The 14,525-nt window shown below is 41.8% G+C and overlaps 2 protein-coding genes across 2 annotated transcripts; one reads left to right on the forward strand and one right to left on the reverse strand.

Annotated features, from left to right (window-relative positions):
* Positions 1-1,058: 1,058 nt before the first annotated feature.
* arrdc1a (arrestin domain containing 1a) lies at positions 1,059-14,293 on the forward strand. Its single transcript, XM_027010883.3, has 8 exons — positions 1,059-1,259; positions 8,196-8,306; positions 8,872-8,922; positions 10,824-10,978; positions 11,101-11,283; positions 12,038-12,214; positions 12,543-13,068; positions 13,655-14,293. The coding sequence occupies exons 1-8, from the start codon at positions 1,142-1,144 to the stop codon at positions 13,693-13,695; spliced, it is 1,362 nt and encodes a 453-aa protein (XP_026866684.1). The 5' UTR covers positions 1,059-1,141; the 3' UTR covers positions 13,696-14,293.
* On the reverse strand, positions 5,010-6,832 carry LOC118242007 (cysteinyl leukotriene receptor 1-like). The gene has a single exon (XM_035530071.2). The coding sequence runs from the start codon at positions 6,430-6,432 to the stop codon at positions 5,365-5,367; it is 1,068 nt and encodes a 355-aa protein (XP_035385964.1). The 5' UTR covers positions 6,433-6,832; the 3' UTR covers positions 5,010-5,364.
* Positions 14,294-14,525: the final 232 nt, after the last annotated feature.

A 14,525-nucleotide genomic window follows, 5' to 3' on the forward strand; every position in this document is an offset into this window, starting at 1 on the left:
CAAAAAATAAATACATTTAAAAAATCTTCATCGCAGAAATTGAAGGGAACTCTACTGGAAGCCAAGGATGAACAAAGAATTTTGATTCTGCGATTTACACTTCAGAAGATACTGCCCAAATTGTTTGGTGCTGCACTGTCGCACCCCCTTCAGCTGGATTTTATTTCCTGACTTCCAAAGCAGCAGCAGGGACGACTAGGTCTACATAACGACTACGTTTCTGTCTCTAGGCTTTCAGATTTGGTCTGCACACTTTATACCATCTGGGCAATGACGGTTAGATTAAGCACCACCAGCCTAAACCCTAAAATGCCTAATGAGTGAATTCGGCATCCATGTCCAATGTTACATGCAAGTTTCTCAAGGTTAGCCATAAAGACATCTTTGACAGCATTTTCTAATTCTAATTTATTTAAAAACTGTGAAAAAAAATGGAAAGGTTAAATTTGAAGTTACAAACATTTCTATTATATGATCATAAGACATTTTAGTAAGGCAATGACCAGTCTTTTTCTGGAACTTTTTACATTTACAGCATTTAGCTGATGCCTTTATCCAAAGTGACTTACAATTAGGACTGAGTACAATTTTTAAAGCAATTTATTTTTAAGGGCCTTGATCAGGGGCCCAACAGTGGCAACCTGGCAGCAGTAGGGCTTGAATTGGCAACCTTCTGATTAATAGTCAGGTACCTTAACCACTGGGTGTGCTAATTTTAATTTAAATTTAACGTGAATCAACCAGCAAGTTCTATTTCAGTACAGAGTTGCCACCGACTGCGACAACTATAAGCAGACTCTATGCACTAATATGACGTCAGAAGTGAAGAGCTCAAGTTCAAAACGTACCTTATCGATAATCTCAAACTACCATGCATCAGCTGGTGAATGAGCAAGGTAATACAAAACCATGCTAAGACTTTTTTTTTTTTTAAACCTGAACTTGTGCACCTCTGTTTGTATTTGAACGCCGTTTGTGGGGCAGGAGCCATAGATCTACATATCGGCTACAGGTGAGCACTGTGGAGCACTTCGGACGTGACGTCACGTTGCGCCTGGCAAAGGTGGAAAGTTTCCTACCCTGTCCCTGTCGATCAGACGATCGCGGCCATCCAGTCCGTAGTGGTGGGAAGAAACGAAAGATGGGTAAACTACAGGAATTCGAAATAACTCTGAAAAACAATAAAGTAGTCTACGGTCCTGGCGAATCTATCTCTGGATCTGTGAAAATCTCGACTGCGCAACCAATACAATGTAAAGGTAAGAAATCTAAGTAGTCTGCCAGGCATTTTCTCCTGTTGCTTGTCTTCTGATCACTAAAACACCCAGGCACTGGGGTCCCCCCAATGGATTGCGTTTTTTTTTTATTATATCTAGTGGCTTAACGTTAAACATCCTTATTAGGATACATGTCATTTATTATAGGAGGTAAACACGCGCGTAGGTACTGGCTGGGGCGAAACGGAAATCCAGGGAAAGCCTGTGTCGCTAGTGAACCTACTGTCTGGGCCTACCTAGCTACCTACAGCCGAAGACGAGGGGAGAAAACATTTAAACGTTTTTACGTGTTTGTCACAGATAGTTTTAACTTCACACAAGCCCAAAATTATGTCAGGATCATGATACAGAAACCGATAATTATTTACGAAAGCGTGTGTCCAGGATGTATGATGAAGCCTTGTTTTTTTGAGAGGCTTACACCGCGTTATTAATTATACCTACTGAGCAAGAGTGAAGTATAATGGAACATTTCCTTGTTTATATTAATTGAAGGGTGTTTATTTAGTGAATGCCTTAACTCATTTGTGTGTCTCCACCACTTTGGCCCATATGTTGTTAGTCTGATGTTTATTGTTTTTCCAAGAGGTTCAAATGTATTCAACCCTCAAGCCATTCAAAACCTAGCCTGCGTGGTTAATCATTCACACTATACCTTTAACTGTCTGATCATCGATCTTGATAGTCTATTTTTAAAATCTAGCTAAACATCCTGGAAGTTAAGGCTCTTGGTTCTACCCTTTGTGATAAACATCGTAGTACGTCATCTGACCTTAATTCCAACAACCTGTTGGCCCCACCTAAAGTGCTTTTTCATCTGTTCTTTAGGAGATATGTTTCATATTAACATGTCACTGTTAACAACTTTCCAAGAAAGGCAGACATGTTTATCCATTAAAGACAGGTGGTGAGATAGACACATGTTATTGTACGTTTAACCAGTTTGCCTTCTGTATTTTAACACAATAAAACAAAACTGATTAATAGAAGCAGTATTTGCTGAGACTAGTGTCTTGGTCCAAAGGATTGTCACTTGGTTATGAGAGTTAACTAATGACTTATGAGTGACTAAACACCCTGAAAAGAGTGCACAAGAGAAAATCTCCAGTCATGCCCCACAACAGCTCTGATAATTATAGTTAGTAATGGATAATAATAATTATGAATAATGTCTTGCATTGGGTATCCAGTGATCTTTATTTCTGACTATGGGTTGCTCTATTATACTATAAATATGCTCATTTGAATTTGAGTTAAATTATTATACAAAATGTTTACACTACATTTGGAGGCAAAAGATTTCAAAACTTGTGCTGTACTTTTAATTCTTCTTTGATGGACAGAAGAAAGCAATAATGCTTTCTGTCCTTGGAACAAAGGTACAGGTGTAGCGGCATCTGTGCAGCCAGCCCCAACCTGAAAAGGGATGAGAAAACAGGCAGCTGGCCTCCTGACAACAGCGGCACTGTCTCCTCTGTCACTCGACCCATTTTAACGTTAAGGGCTTTGGCAATAGACAGCTTCTCTTTGTTCTGTGGAAGTAAAGGTTCAGAATCGTTCCTGACCATTTACATTTCAAGAAGCACAAATTTGAGAGAAATGTATTAGTCCCACCGGTGAGGTCTGGCTGGAACTTATGCAAATCCCGTTTGAAGACTCAGTCTTGCAATTAGAACTCTGAAAAGATTAATAACAGTTTACATGAACATGATGATAAATTGCCGTGCTTAAATGTCATGTTGTGGGAAATTGGATCATTAAGTGAAATGGTGTGAAACCTTGTTCTTACATGGTAGGGGAAAGCTGATTGCTAAGGCATTTAGAACTGGTTTGTTGACGTTCCTGGTCAGGCAGGTCAGACAAGAACGAAGCCGAGTACTTCTCATCAGTAAACAACAATGTTTTTAACAGTGGTGAACTTTTCTGTAAGAGTTTAGGCCTTATTGCACAATTAAATGATGTCAGCCAGTACTATGGATCATCTCATGAAGAGGTAGAATCAGCTGTCGGACTTCAGTTGTGTAGAACAATTATCTTTCATTATTATTTCATGATGCTGTATTATGAAATAATCTAGAGATAAACAAACTATTGGTATTATTCAAGTATATTATTAAAATATATGATGCAAAACCTTAACTATCTATTGAAGAGAAAGTTTGTTTCAGTCATGTATGTCATTATTTCCTATAATAAATAATCAAATAGTGTTTTTATCTGTCTCCTTTTACCTGTGTGTATTTGTAGGACATTTTGTTGTTTTATTTATATAATTTTCCTCAACATTCCATTTTCTTTGTACAGTTATTATGCTTTGTTTAGACATGTTCCCTAAGGCTCATGTATCTGTGGTTAGCATTATTCATTGCTGAGAGACTGGGGAAGTGAGCAAAATACAAAGAGCGACGTGTAGGCTTGAGAGAGCTGTTGTCTAGGGCCGTTATTCTCCAGTTGTGCTGTGCATAGCACCCCCTGGTGGTGTGCCAGATAATGGATAATGGAAATTTGGTGGAAAATGTGTTCTGCTGTGATAACACTGTCACTTGGCAAAGCTATTTTCAAAATAATAATAATTTTCCCCAAATTGTGGAGATGCTGATTGCACTCTTCTGGACTGATATATATGTACACAGACATACACACACCTGTCTGTCTGCTTTGGAATCAAGGGTTTGAGTAGTTATGCATCAGAAAGTGCACATACATGCATACATACATATACAAAGTGTAAGTGCAAATGTCCAGGGTGAGGCACAAAGCAGCCATGAATCCATCCAAGCAGTGGCCCCCAAGGATGAGCTGATGAGGAAGTGAATCAGTCAGATTGGGGACATGATCACCATGGAAGCAAAGGAGGTGCATTGGCAAGATGAGCCCCTCCATGGAATGTACCACCCACACAACCTATCAATGGTCAGAAGAGGCAGGACTGATGGACAGCACAGAGTCGCTAATCATGACGGTGCAAGGTGAAGCACTAAGGGAGTGTATCACATGAGACAGGACGCAAGATGCAGACTGTGCAAAAGATACTCAACCAAGGGCCAGGGGTCATAAACAGGCTCACATGCATATGAGCTGAAACTCCCCCCCTGCAGGGGGCAACTGCAGAGACTGGTGGAGAACAACAAGGATAAGGTGAACAAGTAGTGACGAACCAGAGAGATATTGTGATAGTCGTCAAGATGCACAAAACTGCAGTCCTAATAGATCTGGCTTCCCAATGTGGTGGGAAAATTCAAAGAATCTCCGAAGAGATGTAGAGATATTCAAACCTCTAGTAAAATGCAGTGTTTTCAGAGAAACGGGATTTTTCAGACAGAGGTCCTTCAAAAAGAAAACTCCAGCCAAATACATGCAATTTCTAAGGCTCCAGATCTTAGCAGCTCTGCTGTTCACACAATGTTCTCTTGTTGTCCCCACACACACAGTATGCTACAGGAAATACATTTGAGCAAAACGGTCAAAAAGAAGAAGGCAAAATTGCACAACTGAACAGTCATCATGAATCTTCAGATTTGAGGTGAATGGTGGGAAAAATAAATTCTTTATTGACTTAAGACACATTTTAATAATCTGTACAGATATGAAGTTTAGATTTGTGTGTGTCATATGATTGTGAAACTGTAAAGGGAGTTCTGTCTGTATAATTAAATTCTCTGTTTTCTTTAACCTGACTCTCGTTTCTCAGGGGCACGTTTCTCAGAATGAGTGAGACAGAGTCATAGAAGCTAAAAAGCAAGCATGCTTTATTCAGAGATGCATGAATATATACAGATGTCAAAGCAGATGAGTTAGAGCAAATATATAAATGACATAGCAAGTGCTACATGTTCAGACATGAATATATGCTATCAAAAATGAGACAGTTGTCTGTCATCACCTCAAATTATATTTGACATAGTCTTTCACCTATCTAAAAATAGACATGCTAACGACAGAGTATAGATCTTTGATACAGCTGGGTAGAAAAGAATGTGCTATACTGAAAAGAGAAATTCTAACAGTCTGTAAAACGTCCTTGGGTTTGAGAAAGGTACTATATGCATGTAACTACTAATAAACAGTATAACTGTATATTTACTTTTTAGATGACAGCTTTTTTACAGTCTGATTCACTTCCGTTGTCTCTTTCCTTTTGAACGCTTGTTGTTCTCAGTGATTTTCTGAAGGCTTTCCTAAAATTGTGTGAGCCAAAGAAATAGATAAAGGGATCCAAGCAGCAGTTAATTCCTCCCAGGATGTAGGATGCATAATATGCAGTTTCCAGTTGTAAAAGAAGCTGGCATTTCTTAGGGTAGTACTTCTTAACAACAACTGCGACTGTCCGCACCACATTGAGAGGAAGAAGGCACAGCCCAAAGATGATCAGACATATTCCGATCATCTTCAGTGACTTCTTCTTGATCGATTGACCCTGGGGCGAGCTAACATTCATATGGGAAACTGAGGTCGCCAGGCAGCTGTAGCAAATTAAAGACACAATTAAAGGCACAATGAAACCAAGAATGAAGAGCATGAAGTTGATGGCGATGTACGCTTCTGTGCGATTCTTCTGATGTATGGACAGGCACAGCTTGTGATCATCAGTGGTGACAGGCAGGAGAAACCCAAAGCTTAGGCCCAAAACCAGCAAGAAACACCACACTCCACAGCACAGCTTCTTCACAAAGTCTTTCCGTTTCATCAGCGAAGATCGGTTAAAGCGGACCACTGCAATGTAGCGGTGAACGCTGATGAGCATGAGGAAGAAGACGCTACCATAGAAGTGGGCACAGAGCAGGGCAATATTCAGCTGGCAAGCAAAACTCCCAAACTTCCATTGGCTCTCACTGGCCAGGTAGACGGCCAACAGCGGCGTGGCAGGCGAGGCGATGGCGTCGCTCACGGCCAGGTTGAACTGCAGAACTGTGCCTGCGCTCCACTTGGACATCCGGCAGGTAAACACCCACAGGCTGAAGCCGTTGAGGAAGAGTCCCATCAGATGGAACAGGCAGAGGAGCACCAAGAGTGAGACGTGCTGGGCTCCTGGATGACACTGAGCCTCAGAGGGCTCCTCGCTGTTGTTCAAAGGCGCCACACCAGGAGGAACTGAGATGCTCATCATGGAGGGAGATGGACAAAATGAAAGTGGTTGTATTCTAGCCCAGATCATCCATGCAGGGGAAAAGGGAAGAAGAAGTGACCAATGGTAGAGCAGTTCGTCTATGAGAATTTTTGTTGTTGTTGACGAAATGAAGGTGGTTGTATTCTAGCACAGATCATCCATGCAGGGGAAAAGGGAAGAAGAAGTGACCAACGGTAGAGCAGTTCGTCTATGAGAATTTTTGTTGTTGTTGTTGTTGTTCGAGAACAGTTCTAAACATAGAACACTAGAACATAGAACATTCTAAACACTAGAACATTGATCTGGTTTAGGAACAACATAATGCTTCCTAATCTAACCAAATCCATCAAGTATAATTAAATTGTCACAAAATATTAACCACAAATACAACATAAAATGCTCCCTCTGAAACAGCCAAATAAAACAGTTAACCTGGGAAATTTAGCTGTGCTTGCTTGATGGACATAAATGCTCTTGTGTTTTGAAAGCACTGATATTTTTCAAAATATACAAAATGATCATGAGGGCGAATTGCATTTAAATGTTAGTGGGCCCCTCATAGAATCTGCTGTTTCACTGCAGAGTTCTAAAAATAAATGATGTAGAATTATCTTTCAAATTTGGACACTGCATCTGGTTCCCTTATTTTTTCTGCAGCATATTCTGTCAACTGATCTATCCTTGTATGGTCTGAACCGACGTAATGCAACATAAGGGTAAACTTGTTCTTTTGTGAAGGCTTCTTTTGTCAATCTACACTAAGATACATTCATCCTGTACCCAGCAAACAGCCCTTTTGAGGATCTATCGTTAGGAACTGGGACACAGCTTGTGTTTTTGTGGTTTGCTAAAACATAATTGTTAAACGTGGCTTATTAGCAAATGTTTAATTTTGTTTTATATATTTTTTTTATAGAATACTATAAAAGAGGAGCAGAGGTGCACTGAGAGAGAGACATGCTGGGCTTCTGGAGGACACTCATAGTTGTTATTCATCAAGAGCCCTGTACTGTTGGGAAAATAGTTTGAAAATGAGGTGCTCATCTTTTAGTTGTAGAAAACGAGAAGTGGTTGTGGTCTGGCACTGGTCACCCTCCAAGTGTGGAGAAAAAGAGAAAGAAGAAGTTGGCAATACTGGGTACTGTGTATTGGGTACTGTGTCTGGCACAAGGCATCCTTCCGTAAAGACCTACAGCATATAATTTTAGGTGCTGTATAAGATCATTCACAGGCAGTTTAAAGTGTGCATGTTGATGATTTACAAGAATTTCAAAGGCTCTGATGTAGTCAGGAATCCCAGTGATGATTCTCTGAGTCACCATGACGTTCTATTCTTGTTTATCTACACAAACCATCAAGGAGATTTGTGTGGTACCTTGAGTTCCTGCATGGTTTAACCGCTTGAGAAAATTAACCTCTTCAAAAATGGTGTAAACAGAAAAGAGTGATTCACTAAATTCCCAAGAAAGACCTATTAGCTGTGCTTGACCTAGAACTGTACGTGTGGACAAAAATAGTTTGTAGTAATTTGAATTTCTACACATTACATTTGCAGTATGAATTACAATTTTTGATTCCATGATGTCGATGGTTGAAGAGCATCCTGCCCTATTTTGACCAAAATTATTTGTTTGTTGGCTCACACGAGTCCCATGACTTATTATCGCACTGTGCAATAGCCGTCTCATTGTTGGCGTTCCTCATAAGTTGCCATACCCTTAGTAAACGTTGCCATTGTCAGGTGTTACTGCCCCCTTATGTAACTTACAATAATTCAATTTGTTCCCATTTTGTTTTGTTTGAATGTGCAGCAATCAAGGTGAACTGCCAGGGTTTCTGCGGGGTGACAAGCAAGGCGAATGACACGGCGTGGGTGGAGGAGGAGCAGTACTTCAGCAGTACTCTCTCTGTGGCAGATAAAGGTACTCACAAAAGAACATCACCCTACACTTCCGCCGAGCCCTTCCCTGCACCAGGGCCCCATTATCACCACAGAATGTCCCTGCTCTGGCCGCTTTTTGTTTGGAAGACGAAGACGAAGAAGAAGAAGAAGAAGAACCTGGCCAAACGAGAGGATCGTGTAGTCGGAAAAGATATCGGCGCGCCTTCTGCACCGAGCAGTTTTAAGCATGATACTGCTAATGAAACTTCATATCATTACCCCATGAACCCCGCAGGATCCAGTCTTTTGACACCGTGTGACCACTAGCTGGGAGGTGCGTCTCTGACGAACGATGCTAGGAGATAGCAGATGGACAGAAATGAGAAAACTGAGAGGGGATTTGGGAGTAGTTATAATGACATCAGCGAGAGAGAGAGAGCGCGTTGAACATGGGGGACCTTAGGTTGGTCTTTATTTTGGGCAGGGATCAAAAAGTAATGTTTTAAAGTGCATTTCCTTTCAATTGTGCTGCCCACATTGGGTTTTGAGCTTAGTCATCTGATGTTTTCAGAACGCCTAACGCACCGTCTGTTTACTTCCTCTAGGTACTCTGAAACAGGGCACACACAATTTCACGTTCAAGTTTCTCATACCAGGTGAGACAGCACAGTGACGGCATCAAACACACACCTGTCTCCCTGCATTCCTTTACACATAGACACACCCAAGGGAGTTTCTTTTTGTTTAGCTTGAAAAACAGAGTGCAAACACAAATACTTGTGATGGTTCATTTTTTGTGTAAAAACTTTGAGTCTAACTGATGTAGTATCCTGTGGCTGTGGTTGTGGTAAAATTGTTTCTGTTCTCAGATATGTGTACAACTGAAGCACATAGCCAAGGGGTTTATGGTTGAGCCCTTGTGCCACTTAAAAAACCCAGGGAACCTAAATCTGTTTTCTTTCTGATTAAGATGATCTAAGGACATGACGTACATGTACTGTACATAAGAAGAGTTTCTTCCTTTCTGATGAAAATGTTGTGTAAGACTTAGTGAGATACGCACTTGCTCATACTGGAAAAGGCTGAGAACGCAGGAACACAGTTTACGGAAGCTGCCTCAGCTTTGATTGCTGAGAGCAAGTTAGAACATATTACCAGATATTACCAAGCCTTAATCAGTTATTACAGGGCAATTTGCATCTTTGGGACTGAACTGAATTGAAATGTTAACTGTAATGTTTATACATGTGGATCAACACACTGCAGTGCACCAAGATTGCATAAACCCACTATTCCGTCAACACCCCTGAACAAGACGTTTTAGTGCCTGAACTTCAGAATTATTTGTGTTGCTATTGGAATCATTCTGGTTCTCCCATCTTGCACAATTATATTCAACCCTGCCTGAATATTGTAGCAGGTAGCACGTGTGTGACAGTGAACTGTAAGTCAAGCATGCTAATTGGGCTGATGAGCCAATTTAGTTGTTTTTATTTATCAGATTTCTCTTTCATTTTTATTTTTAACTGAAAGATTACTGAATATCTAATACTAAACACTCTAGTGTCATTCAAAACATTTAAAAACTTTACATTGTGTTCTCTGGCTCTTTACAAGCTTGTGTCCTTAGAAATGGGCCTTATGAGCATTAGTGTAGACTCCTACACCATCGATGGGAGTAGACATTATGAAAGTTATAAAAGTATTTAGTAAATAGCCTGAAGCAGATTCGTTAAATGGGGAAGTGATTGGTTTCAGTGCTACTGATTAAACAGGCCTTCAGAAAGATCTGGCTCCAGTAGCACTTGCCTGTAAATTTGGGGAAACTTGCCAAGAAGAAATTTTACAAGGCTTGATTGTGAGTCATACATGAGGCCCAGTCATGCTCTAAATGACACTGATGGAGATTCTCAATTGACCGTGCTTTTGTAGCGTTGGGTCAGGTTAAATCTGTGTGGAAAACCAGGCCAGATTACATGATTCTGGTTGAGAAGAGTCGAAGATGGCTATGAAACTGTTTGTTGCTCATGTGTCCATGCGCTGACATGAAGAAAGTACATGTGAAGAGTAAACAGTGAATTCCTTATTTTCACTGAAACATCTTTAAATCAGTTTGACATTTCCGTGTTTTAAATAGATCTTAGTCATTGGGAGTACTATGTACAGATGTTGTCATGTCTGAGGGTTGCTCTTTATACGAAGCACTAAAGAGGGTGGACCTAATCTCATCGCTTAGCCTTACAGTGGATTTGGCTTCCTTAGCAACGTGAAACAAACCCAGAAATTGGCCCTGCCTTGTGTTAGCAGCTATGGTGTTGCTCAAGATACTTGAATCTTCCACCAGCTGTTCCCCCACGTGGCCGTAATGTAATAATGTAATTCTGTGAGGGCCTTTTGAACTATGATATTTGGATAGGCTATTTCTGCATCTTATGGACTATTGCGATAGTCATTGTTTTGATATTAAATCATGAATTGTCTTCAGATTTTATTAATGGTGGTGGTGGGGGGGGGGGATTTTGGAAGACACCAACACTGTTTGTTATTTTTCCAATAGCCACAGCTCCCACGTCATATGAAGGCCCATATGGAAGGATTATGTACAGAATCAGAGCACTTATTGACACTCCTCGCTTCTCCAAGGACTACAAGATGGAGAAACCCTTCTACATGCTCAACAACATTGACCTCAACGAAGTTCCTGACATACACGTTAGTTGACTGCACTCACATGACTAATGCCGTATAACCCATGTGACTACCGCTCTTCTGCATGCTGTCCGCCATTCCGGATGTATCGGCCCAACACCTTCACCTTGCGTTTCGTTTAACAGGAGCCGAACTCTTCGTCTGTGACCAAGAACTTTTCCTACATGCTGGTGAAGAACGGAACAGTGCTGCTGACGACCGAAACTGACCTTCGAGGTTACACCCCGGGCCAGGTCATCAAACTGTCCACCAAGATCGACAACAGGTCGGGGAAATCCACAGGCTACGTGGTGGCCAGCCTAATGCAGGTAGCGACTGAGCATTTCACCCCATCTGTATCCCACAATCCCACTGTGTGACACCGGAGCCAAGGCTAGGCTTGCTGTACGTCCTTACATCTCCGCCCCAGCTTACCTAGCAGCATGTTTCGCTACCTCCTTCCCTATAGAACAGCCCATGTCACGTGTACGGGCTGCTGTGTAAGGTAGGAGGGAAGGAAACCCGTTCAGCTGATACTTCTGCACATTGTGAGTGTGCGGGCTACTGTATTATAGGGAAGGAGACATTAAGAAAGGTAAGGGTCTCTGCCCCCTTGGATCTGTAAAATCGAAGTCAGTGAAGTTGATGAAAGATAGGAGATACGAGCATTTTTCCTAGTGTCGGTAAGTAACTGAGTTTTGGACATATTGGAAGTTTAAGGGAATTGAGATGGAGACCTGATGATGATAACTTGGTTACAGTAGCGAGAACATAGTGTAATAAAGGCATGAGCCAGTGTTTCTGCCTCGTGGAAATGAAGTGGAGAGAGAAGGCAACGTGGCAAAGATGGGAACAGGCTGCGCTGCTTAATGAGTTTTGGGACTGAAAAGAGTGTGTGGAATCAAATAATTCCAAGGTTTTGGCTAGCCTATCGCAGGTACCAGTTTAGCATTCCTGCCCCAAAATATTCCGCGGTCTGACAGCGTGACACCGGAACCAAAGCTAGGCCCGACGTGCATGCGTCAGCTTCCCAGCTTTCTCCACAGCATTGCTCAGCAGTTGCATTACCTCGTGTGCCACCAGAAAGTGACGTATCGCACGAAGAAGCCGACGCACGACCTGAGGGCGATAGCGGAAGTGGAAGGGGCCGGGGTGAAGCCGGGGAAGCAGGCGGAGTGGAAGGAGCAGATCATTGTTCCCCCTTTGCCTCAGTCCTCTGTGGCTGGCTGTAACCTCATCGAGATCGCCTATTTCATCCAGGTGAGGGGTGCTTCATTCATTTGAGTAAACATCATCTCCTAAGTGTTTACACTGTTGGGTGCTGGATATGTTGTGTTTTTTAGTCATTTCTCTGTAATTAAGTCTTTCACGTGTGCATGGTAGATGTAATGGTGCCCTTTGAAAGGCAGTAAGCTGCAGGTCACTAGCTCTGCACTAAATGCAGTTTAGCCGGCGCTCATGTAGGTTACAATTAGCATTTCCTGTTTCCTCTTCAGACCTTATCCTGCTTTTTTTCTTTTCCTGCTCTGTGTGTATATTGTCTTTCTTCCCTTCTCTTATAGAACTGTAAAACCCTCTCATTTGCCAGGTCTCCCTGAAGTACCCGGAAACGTTGGTCACCTTGCCCATCTGCATCGGAAACATCGCAGTCGACCCCAGCCGGCGTGCAGCTGCCAAGCCCCTGCCTCCCATCCCGGCTCCGCGCAATGCTGCGTATGCCCCGCCCACCTCTCCCAGCCCAGCCCCCTCCCCCAGGCCTGCCCCTCGACCACGGCCACGCAGCATGCTCGTCTCGCCCAGTGCTCCTCCTGCTGAGCCGGATGGGATGGGCGGAGAGGGTGGTGAGAGTGAAGAGATCCCCACCAAGAGCCACTCCCAGCAGCAAGGTGGAGGCCCAGTGCCGGTCTTGTCTCCCAGCGCCTTCAGCTATGCCCCGGGCCTCGCCTTCCCACAGCGACCCAATGGCACCAACGCCTCCGATGCTTCAGCGCCTCTGTTCTGCCTGTCCACAGGGGCCACTATCCCATTCTTCAGTGAGGGGAACATCGCCCCTATCCCAACTTCATGCTCCCTGATCCTACCACCGGACTACCAGAGTTCAGCTCAGCCAAGCGGTGAGGCCCCGTAGCGTGGCAGCGTTATGATTTGCGGTCTTTTGGTTAAGATTTTTTTTTGAAACTCTACAGAATTTGGTCTTTTAATTTGCTGTTAATTGTTGATGAAAAAGAGGCATCTGAAATGGGCCCTTGGGTCTGCCAGATTGTTGTCATGCAACAAGACTGGAGTAAAATGGTTCTCATGTACATAAATGGAATGGTACAGTCAGTTCTAATCCTTAAACCAGTATTTTGTAGCCGCTGCACCTGGATTGCCGCAGTTCACAACCAGAACCCAATAAACTTGGAAATGAAATCTTGAGCCGAACCAGAGAAACAGTAAAACTCTGCTGGACTTTAGGACAGTTTTGGGCAAACATGTACTTAAATAAGGGTTATGATCTGAAACTGGCTAGAAATACTGATAGTTCTGTTGTACACCCTAATGGTGTAAGTGCTAATTTGTGGATATCTTGAGATATTTATCTTGTGGATGTTTTACAGTTAGATGAAATTTTTTTTAACTATATTTGTTATATACCTTATTTCTTTTTGTGACATTTTAAGTAATGCTAATTATTGAATGTTTTGCTTTCTTCTTCAGCGCCTCCACCATCGTACGAAGACAGCTGCACCAACACATAAAGGATTTATACAGTGTCTGATGTATAGAGGATGACTTATTGTGGATGACTCCTTTTGTAAACATGTACTTTGTAGGACTGGTCTTCTCTTAATCACAGTTCTTGCACTTTTGGGACATTGGGACCACGTTCACACCGGAGGTTCTTTGATTTAAGCAAAAGGATTTACTGAAATATCTTCTTTAAGCTTGGAAGTGCGTCTGTGATGCCCCTCATTTTAATGTATTTTTCTTTTTAGTTTATTACCATTCTTTAAGTTATTCCTCATCAATATTTGAACATCCTGTGGAAAAGGTTTTTTTTGTTTTTTTTTAAAGCAATGTTATTAAAATTATTTCACATATTTTATAACTTAAGATGAATATCTAAGCCCTAGGAACAGAAGAAGAATGGTTCGATCCCTGTTGGGACTTAGTTTGACTTCTTTTTTAGAGGTTTTTTCTGGAGGGTCTACAACTACATTCATTTGGCAATAAAATTTAACAACATTTACGTTAAGATTGTTCACTTAAGACATTATAAAAGTAAATACTGTTTGTTCATTTCACTTAAGGTCAGAGAGTTGTGTTGCATAAAATAAAGCTGTAATTCAGATTACATTTAAAGTGAATGTTTTGTAAGCCATCTTTTGTTGCTTTGTATTTGTTGTAAATAATTGTCTTGATCCTTTTCCCAACATATCAAAAAACGAACAAGGATAGTACTATAGCCAGTGAGCCATGGGTCTTCACAACTATATTAATGCAAGTTCACCAGTGTCTGTGTTTTGTTTTGGATTGTGGATCTCAGGAGTGATCTATTTTAAATCCAGTAGTTTAAACAAGTAGTTTT

This window comes from Electrophorus electricus, chromosome 5, assembly GCF_041902795.1.
Source record: "Electrophorus electricus isolate QZ-2024a chromosome 5, ASM4190279v1, whole genome shotgun sequence".
In the NCBI taxonomy this organism is placed as follows: Eukaryota; Metazoa; Chordata; class Actinopteri; order Gymnotiformes; family Gymnotidae; genus Electrophorus; species Electrophorus electricus.

Bases quoted from the DNA above. Each gene is read 5' to 3' on its own strand.
- arrdc1a (XM_027010883.3), top strand. From the start codon at position 1,142: ATGGGTAAACTACAGGAATTCGAAATAACTCTGAAAAACAATAAAGTA. The intron at 8,923-10,823 runs GTGAGACAGCAC...TTTTTCCAATAG, and splicing joins GTTCAAGTTTCTCATACCAG to CCACAGCTCCCACGTCATAT. The intron at 13,069-13,654 runs GTGAGGCCCCGT...TTTCTTCTTCAG, and splicing joins GAGTTCAGCTCAGCCAAGCG to CGCCTCCACCATCGTACGAA.
- LOC118242007 (XM_035530071.2), bottom strand. From the start codon at position 6,432: ATGATCTGGGCTAGAATACAACCACTTTCATTTTGTCCATCTCCCTCC.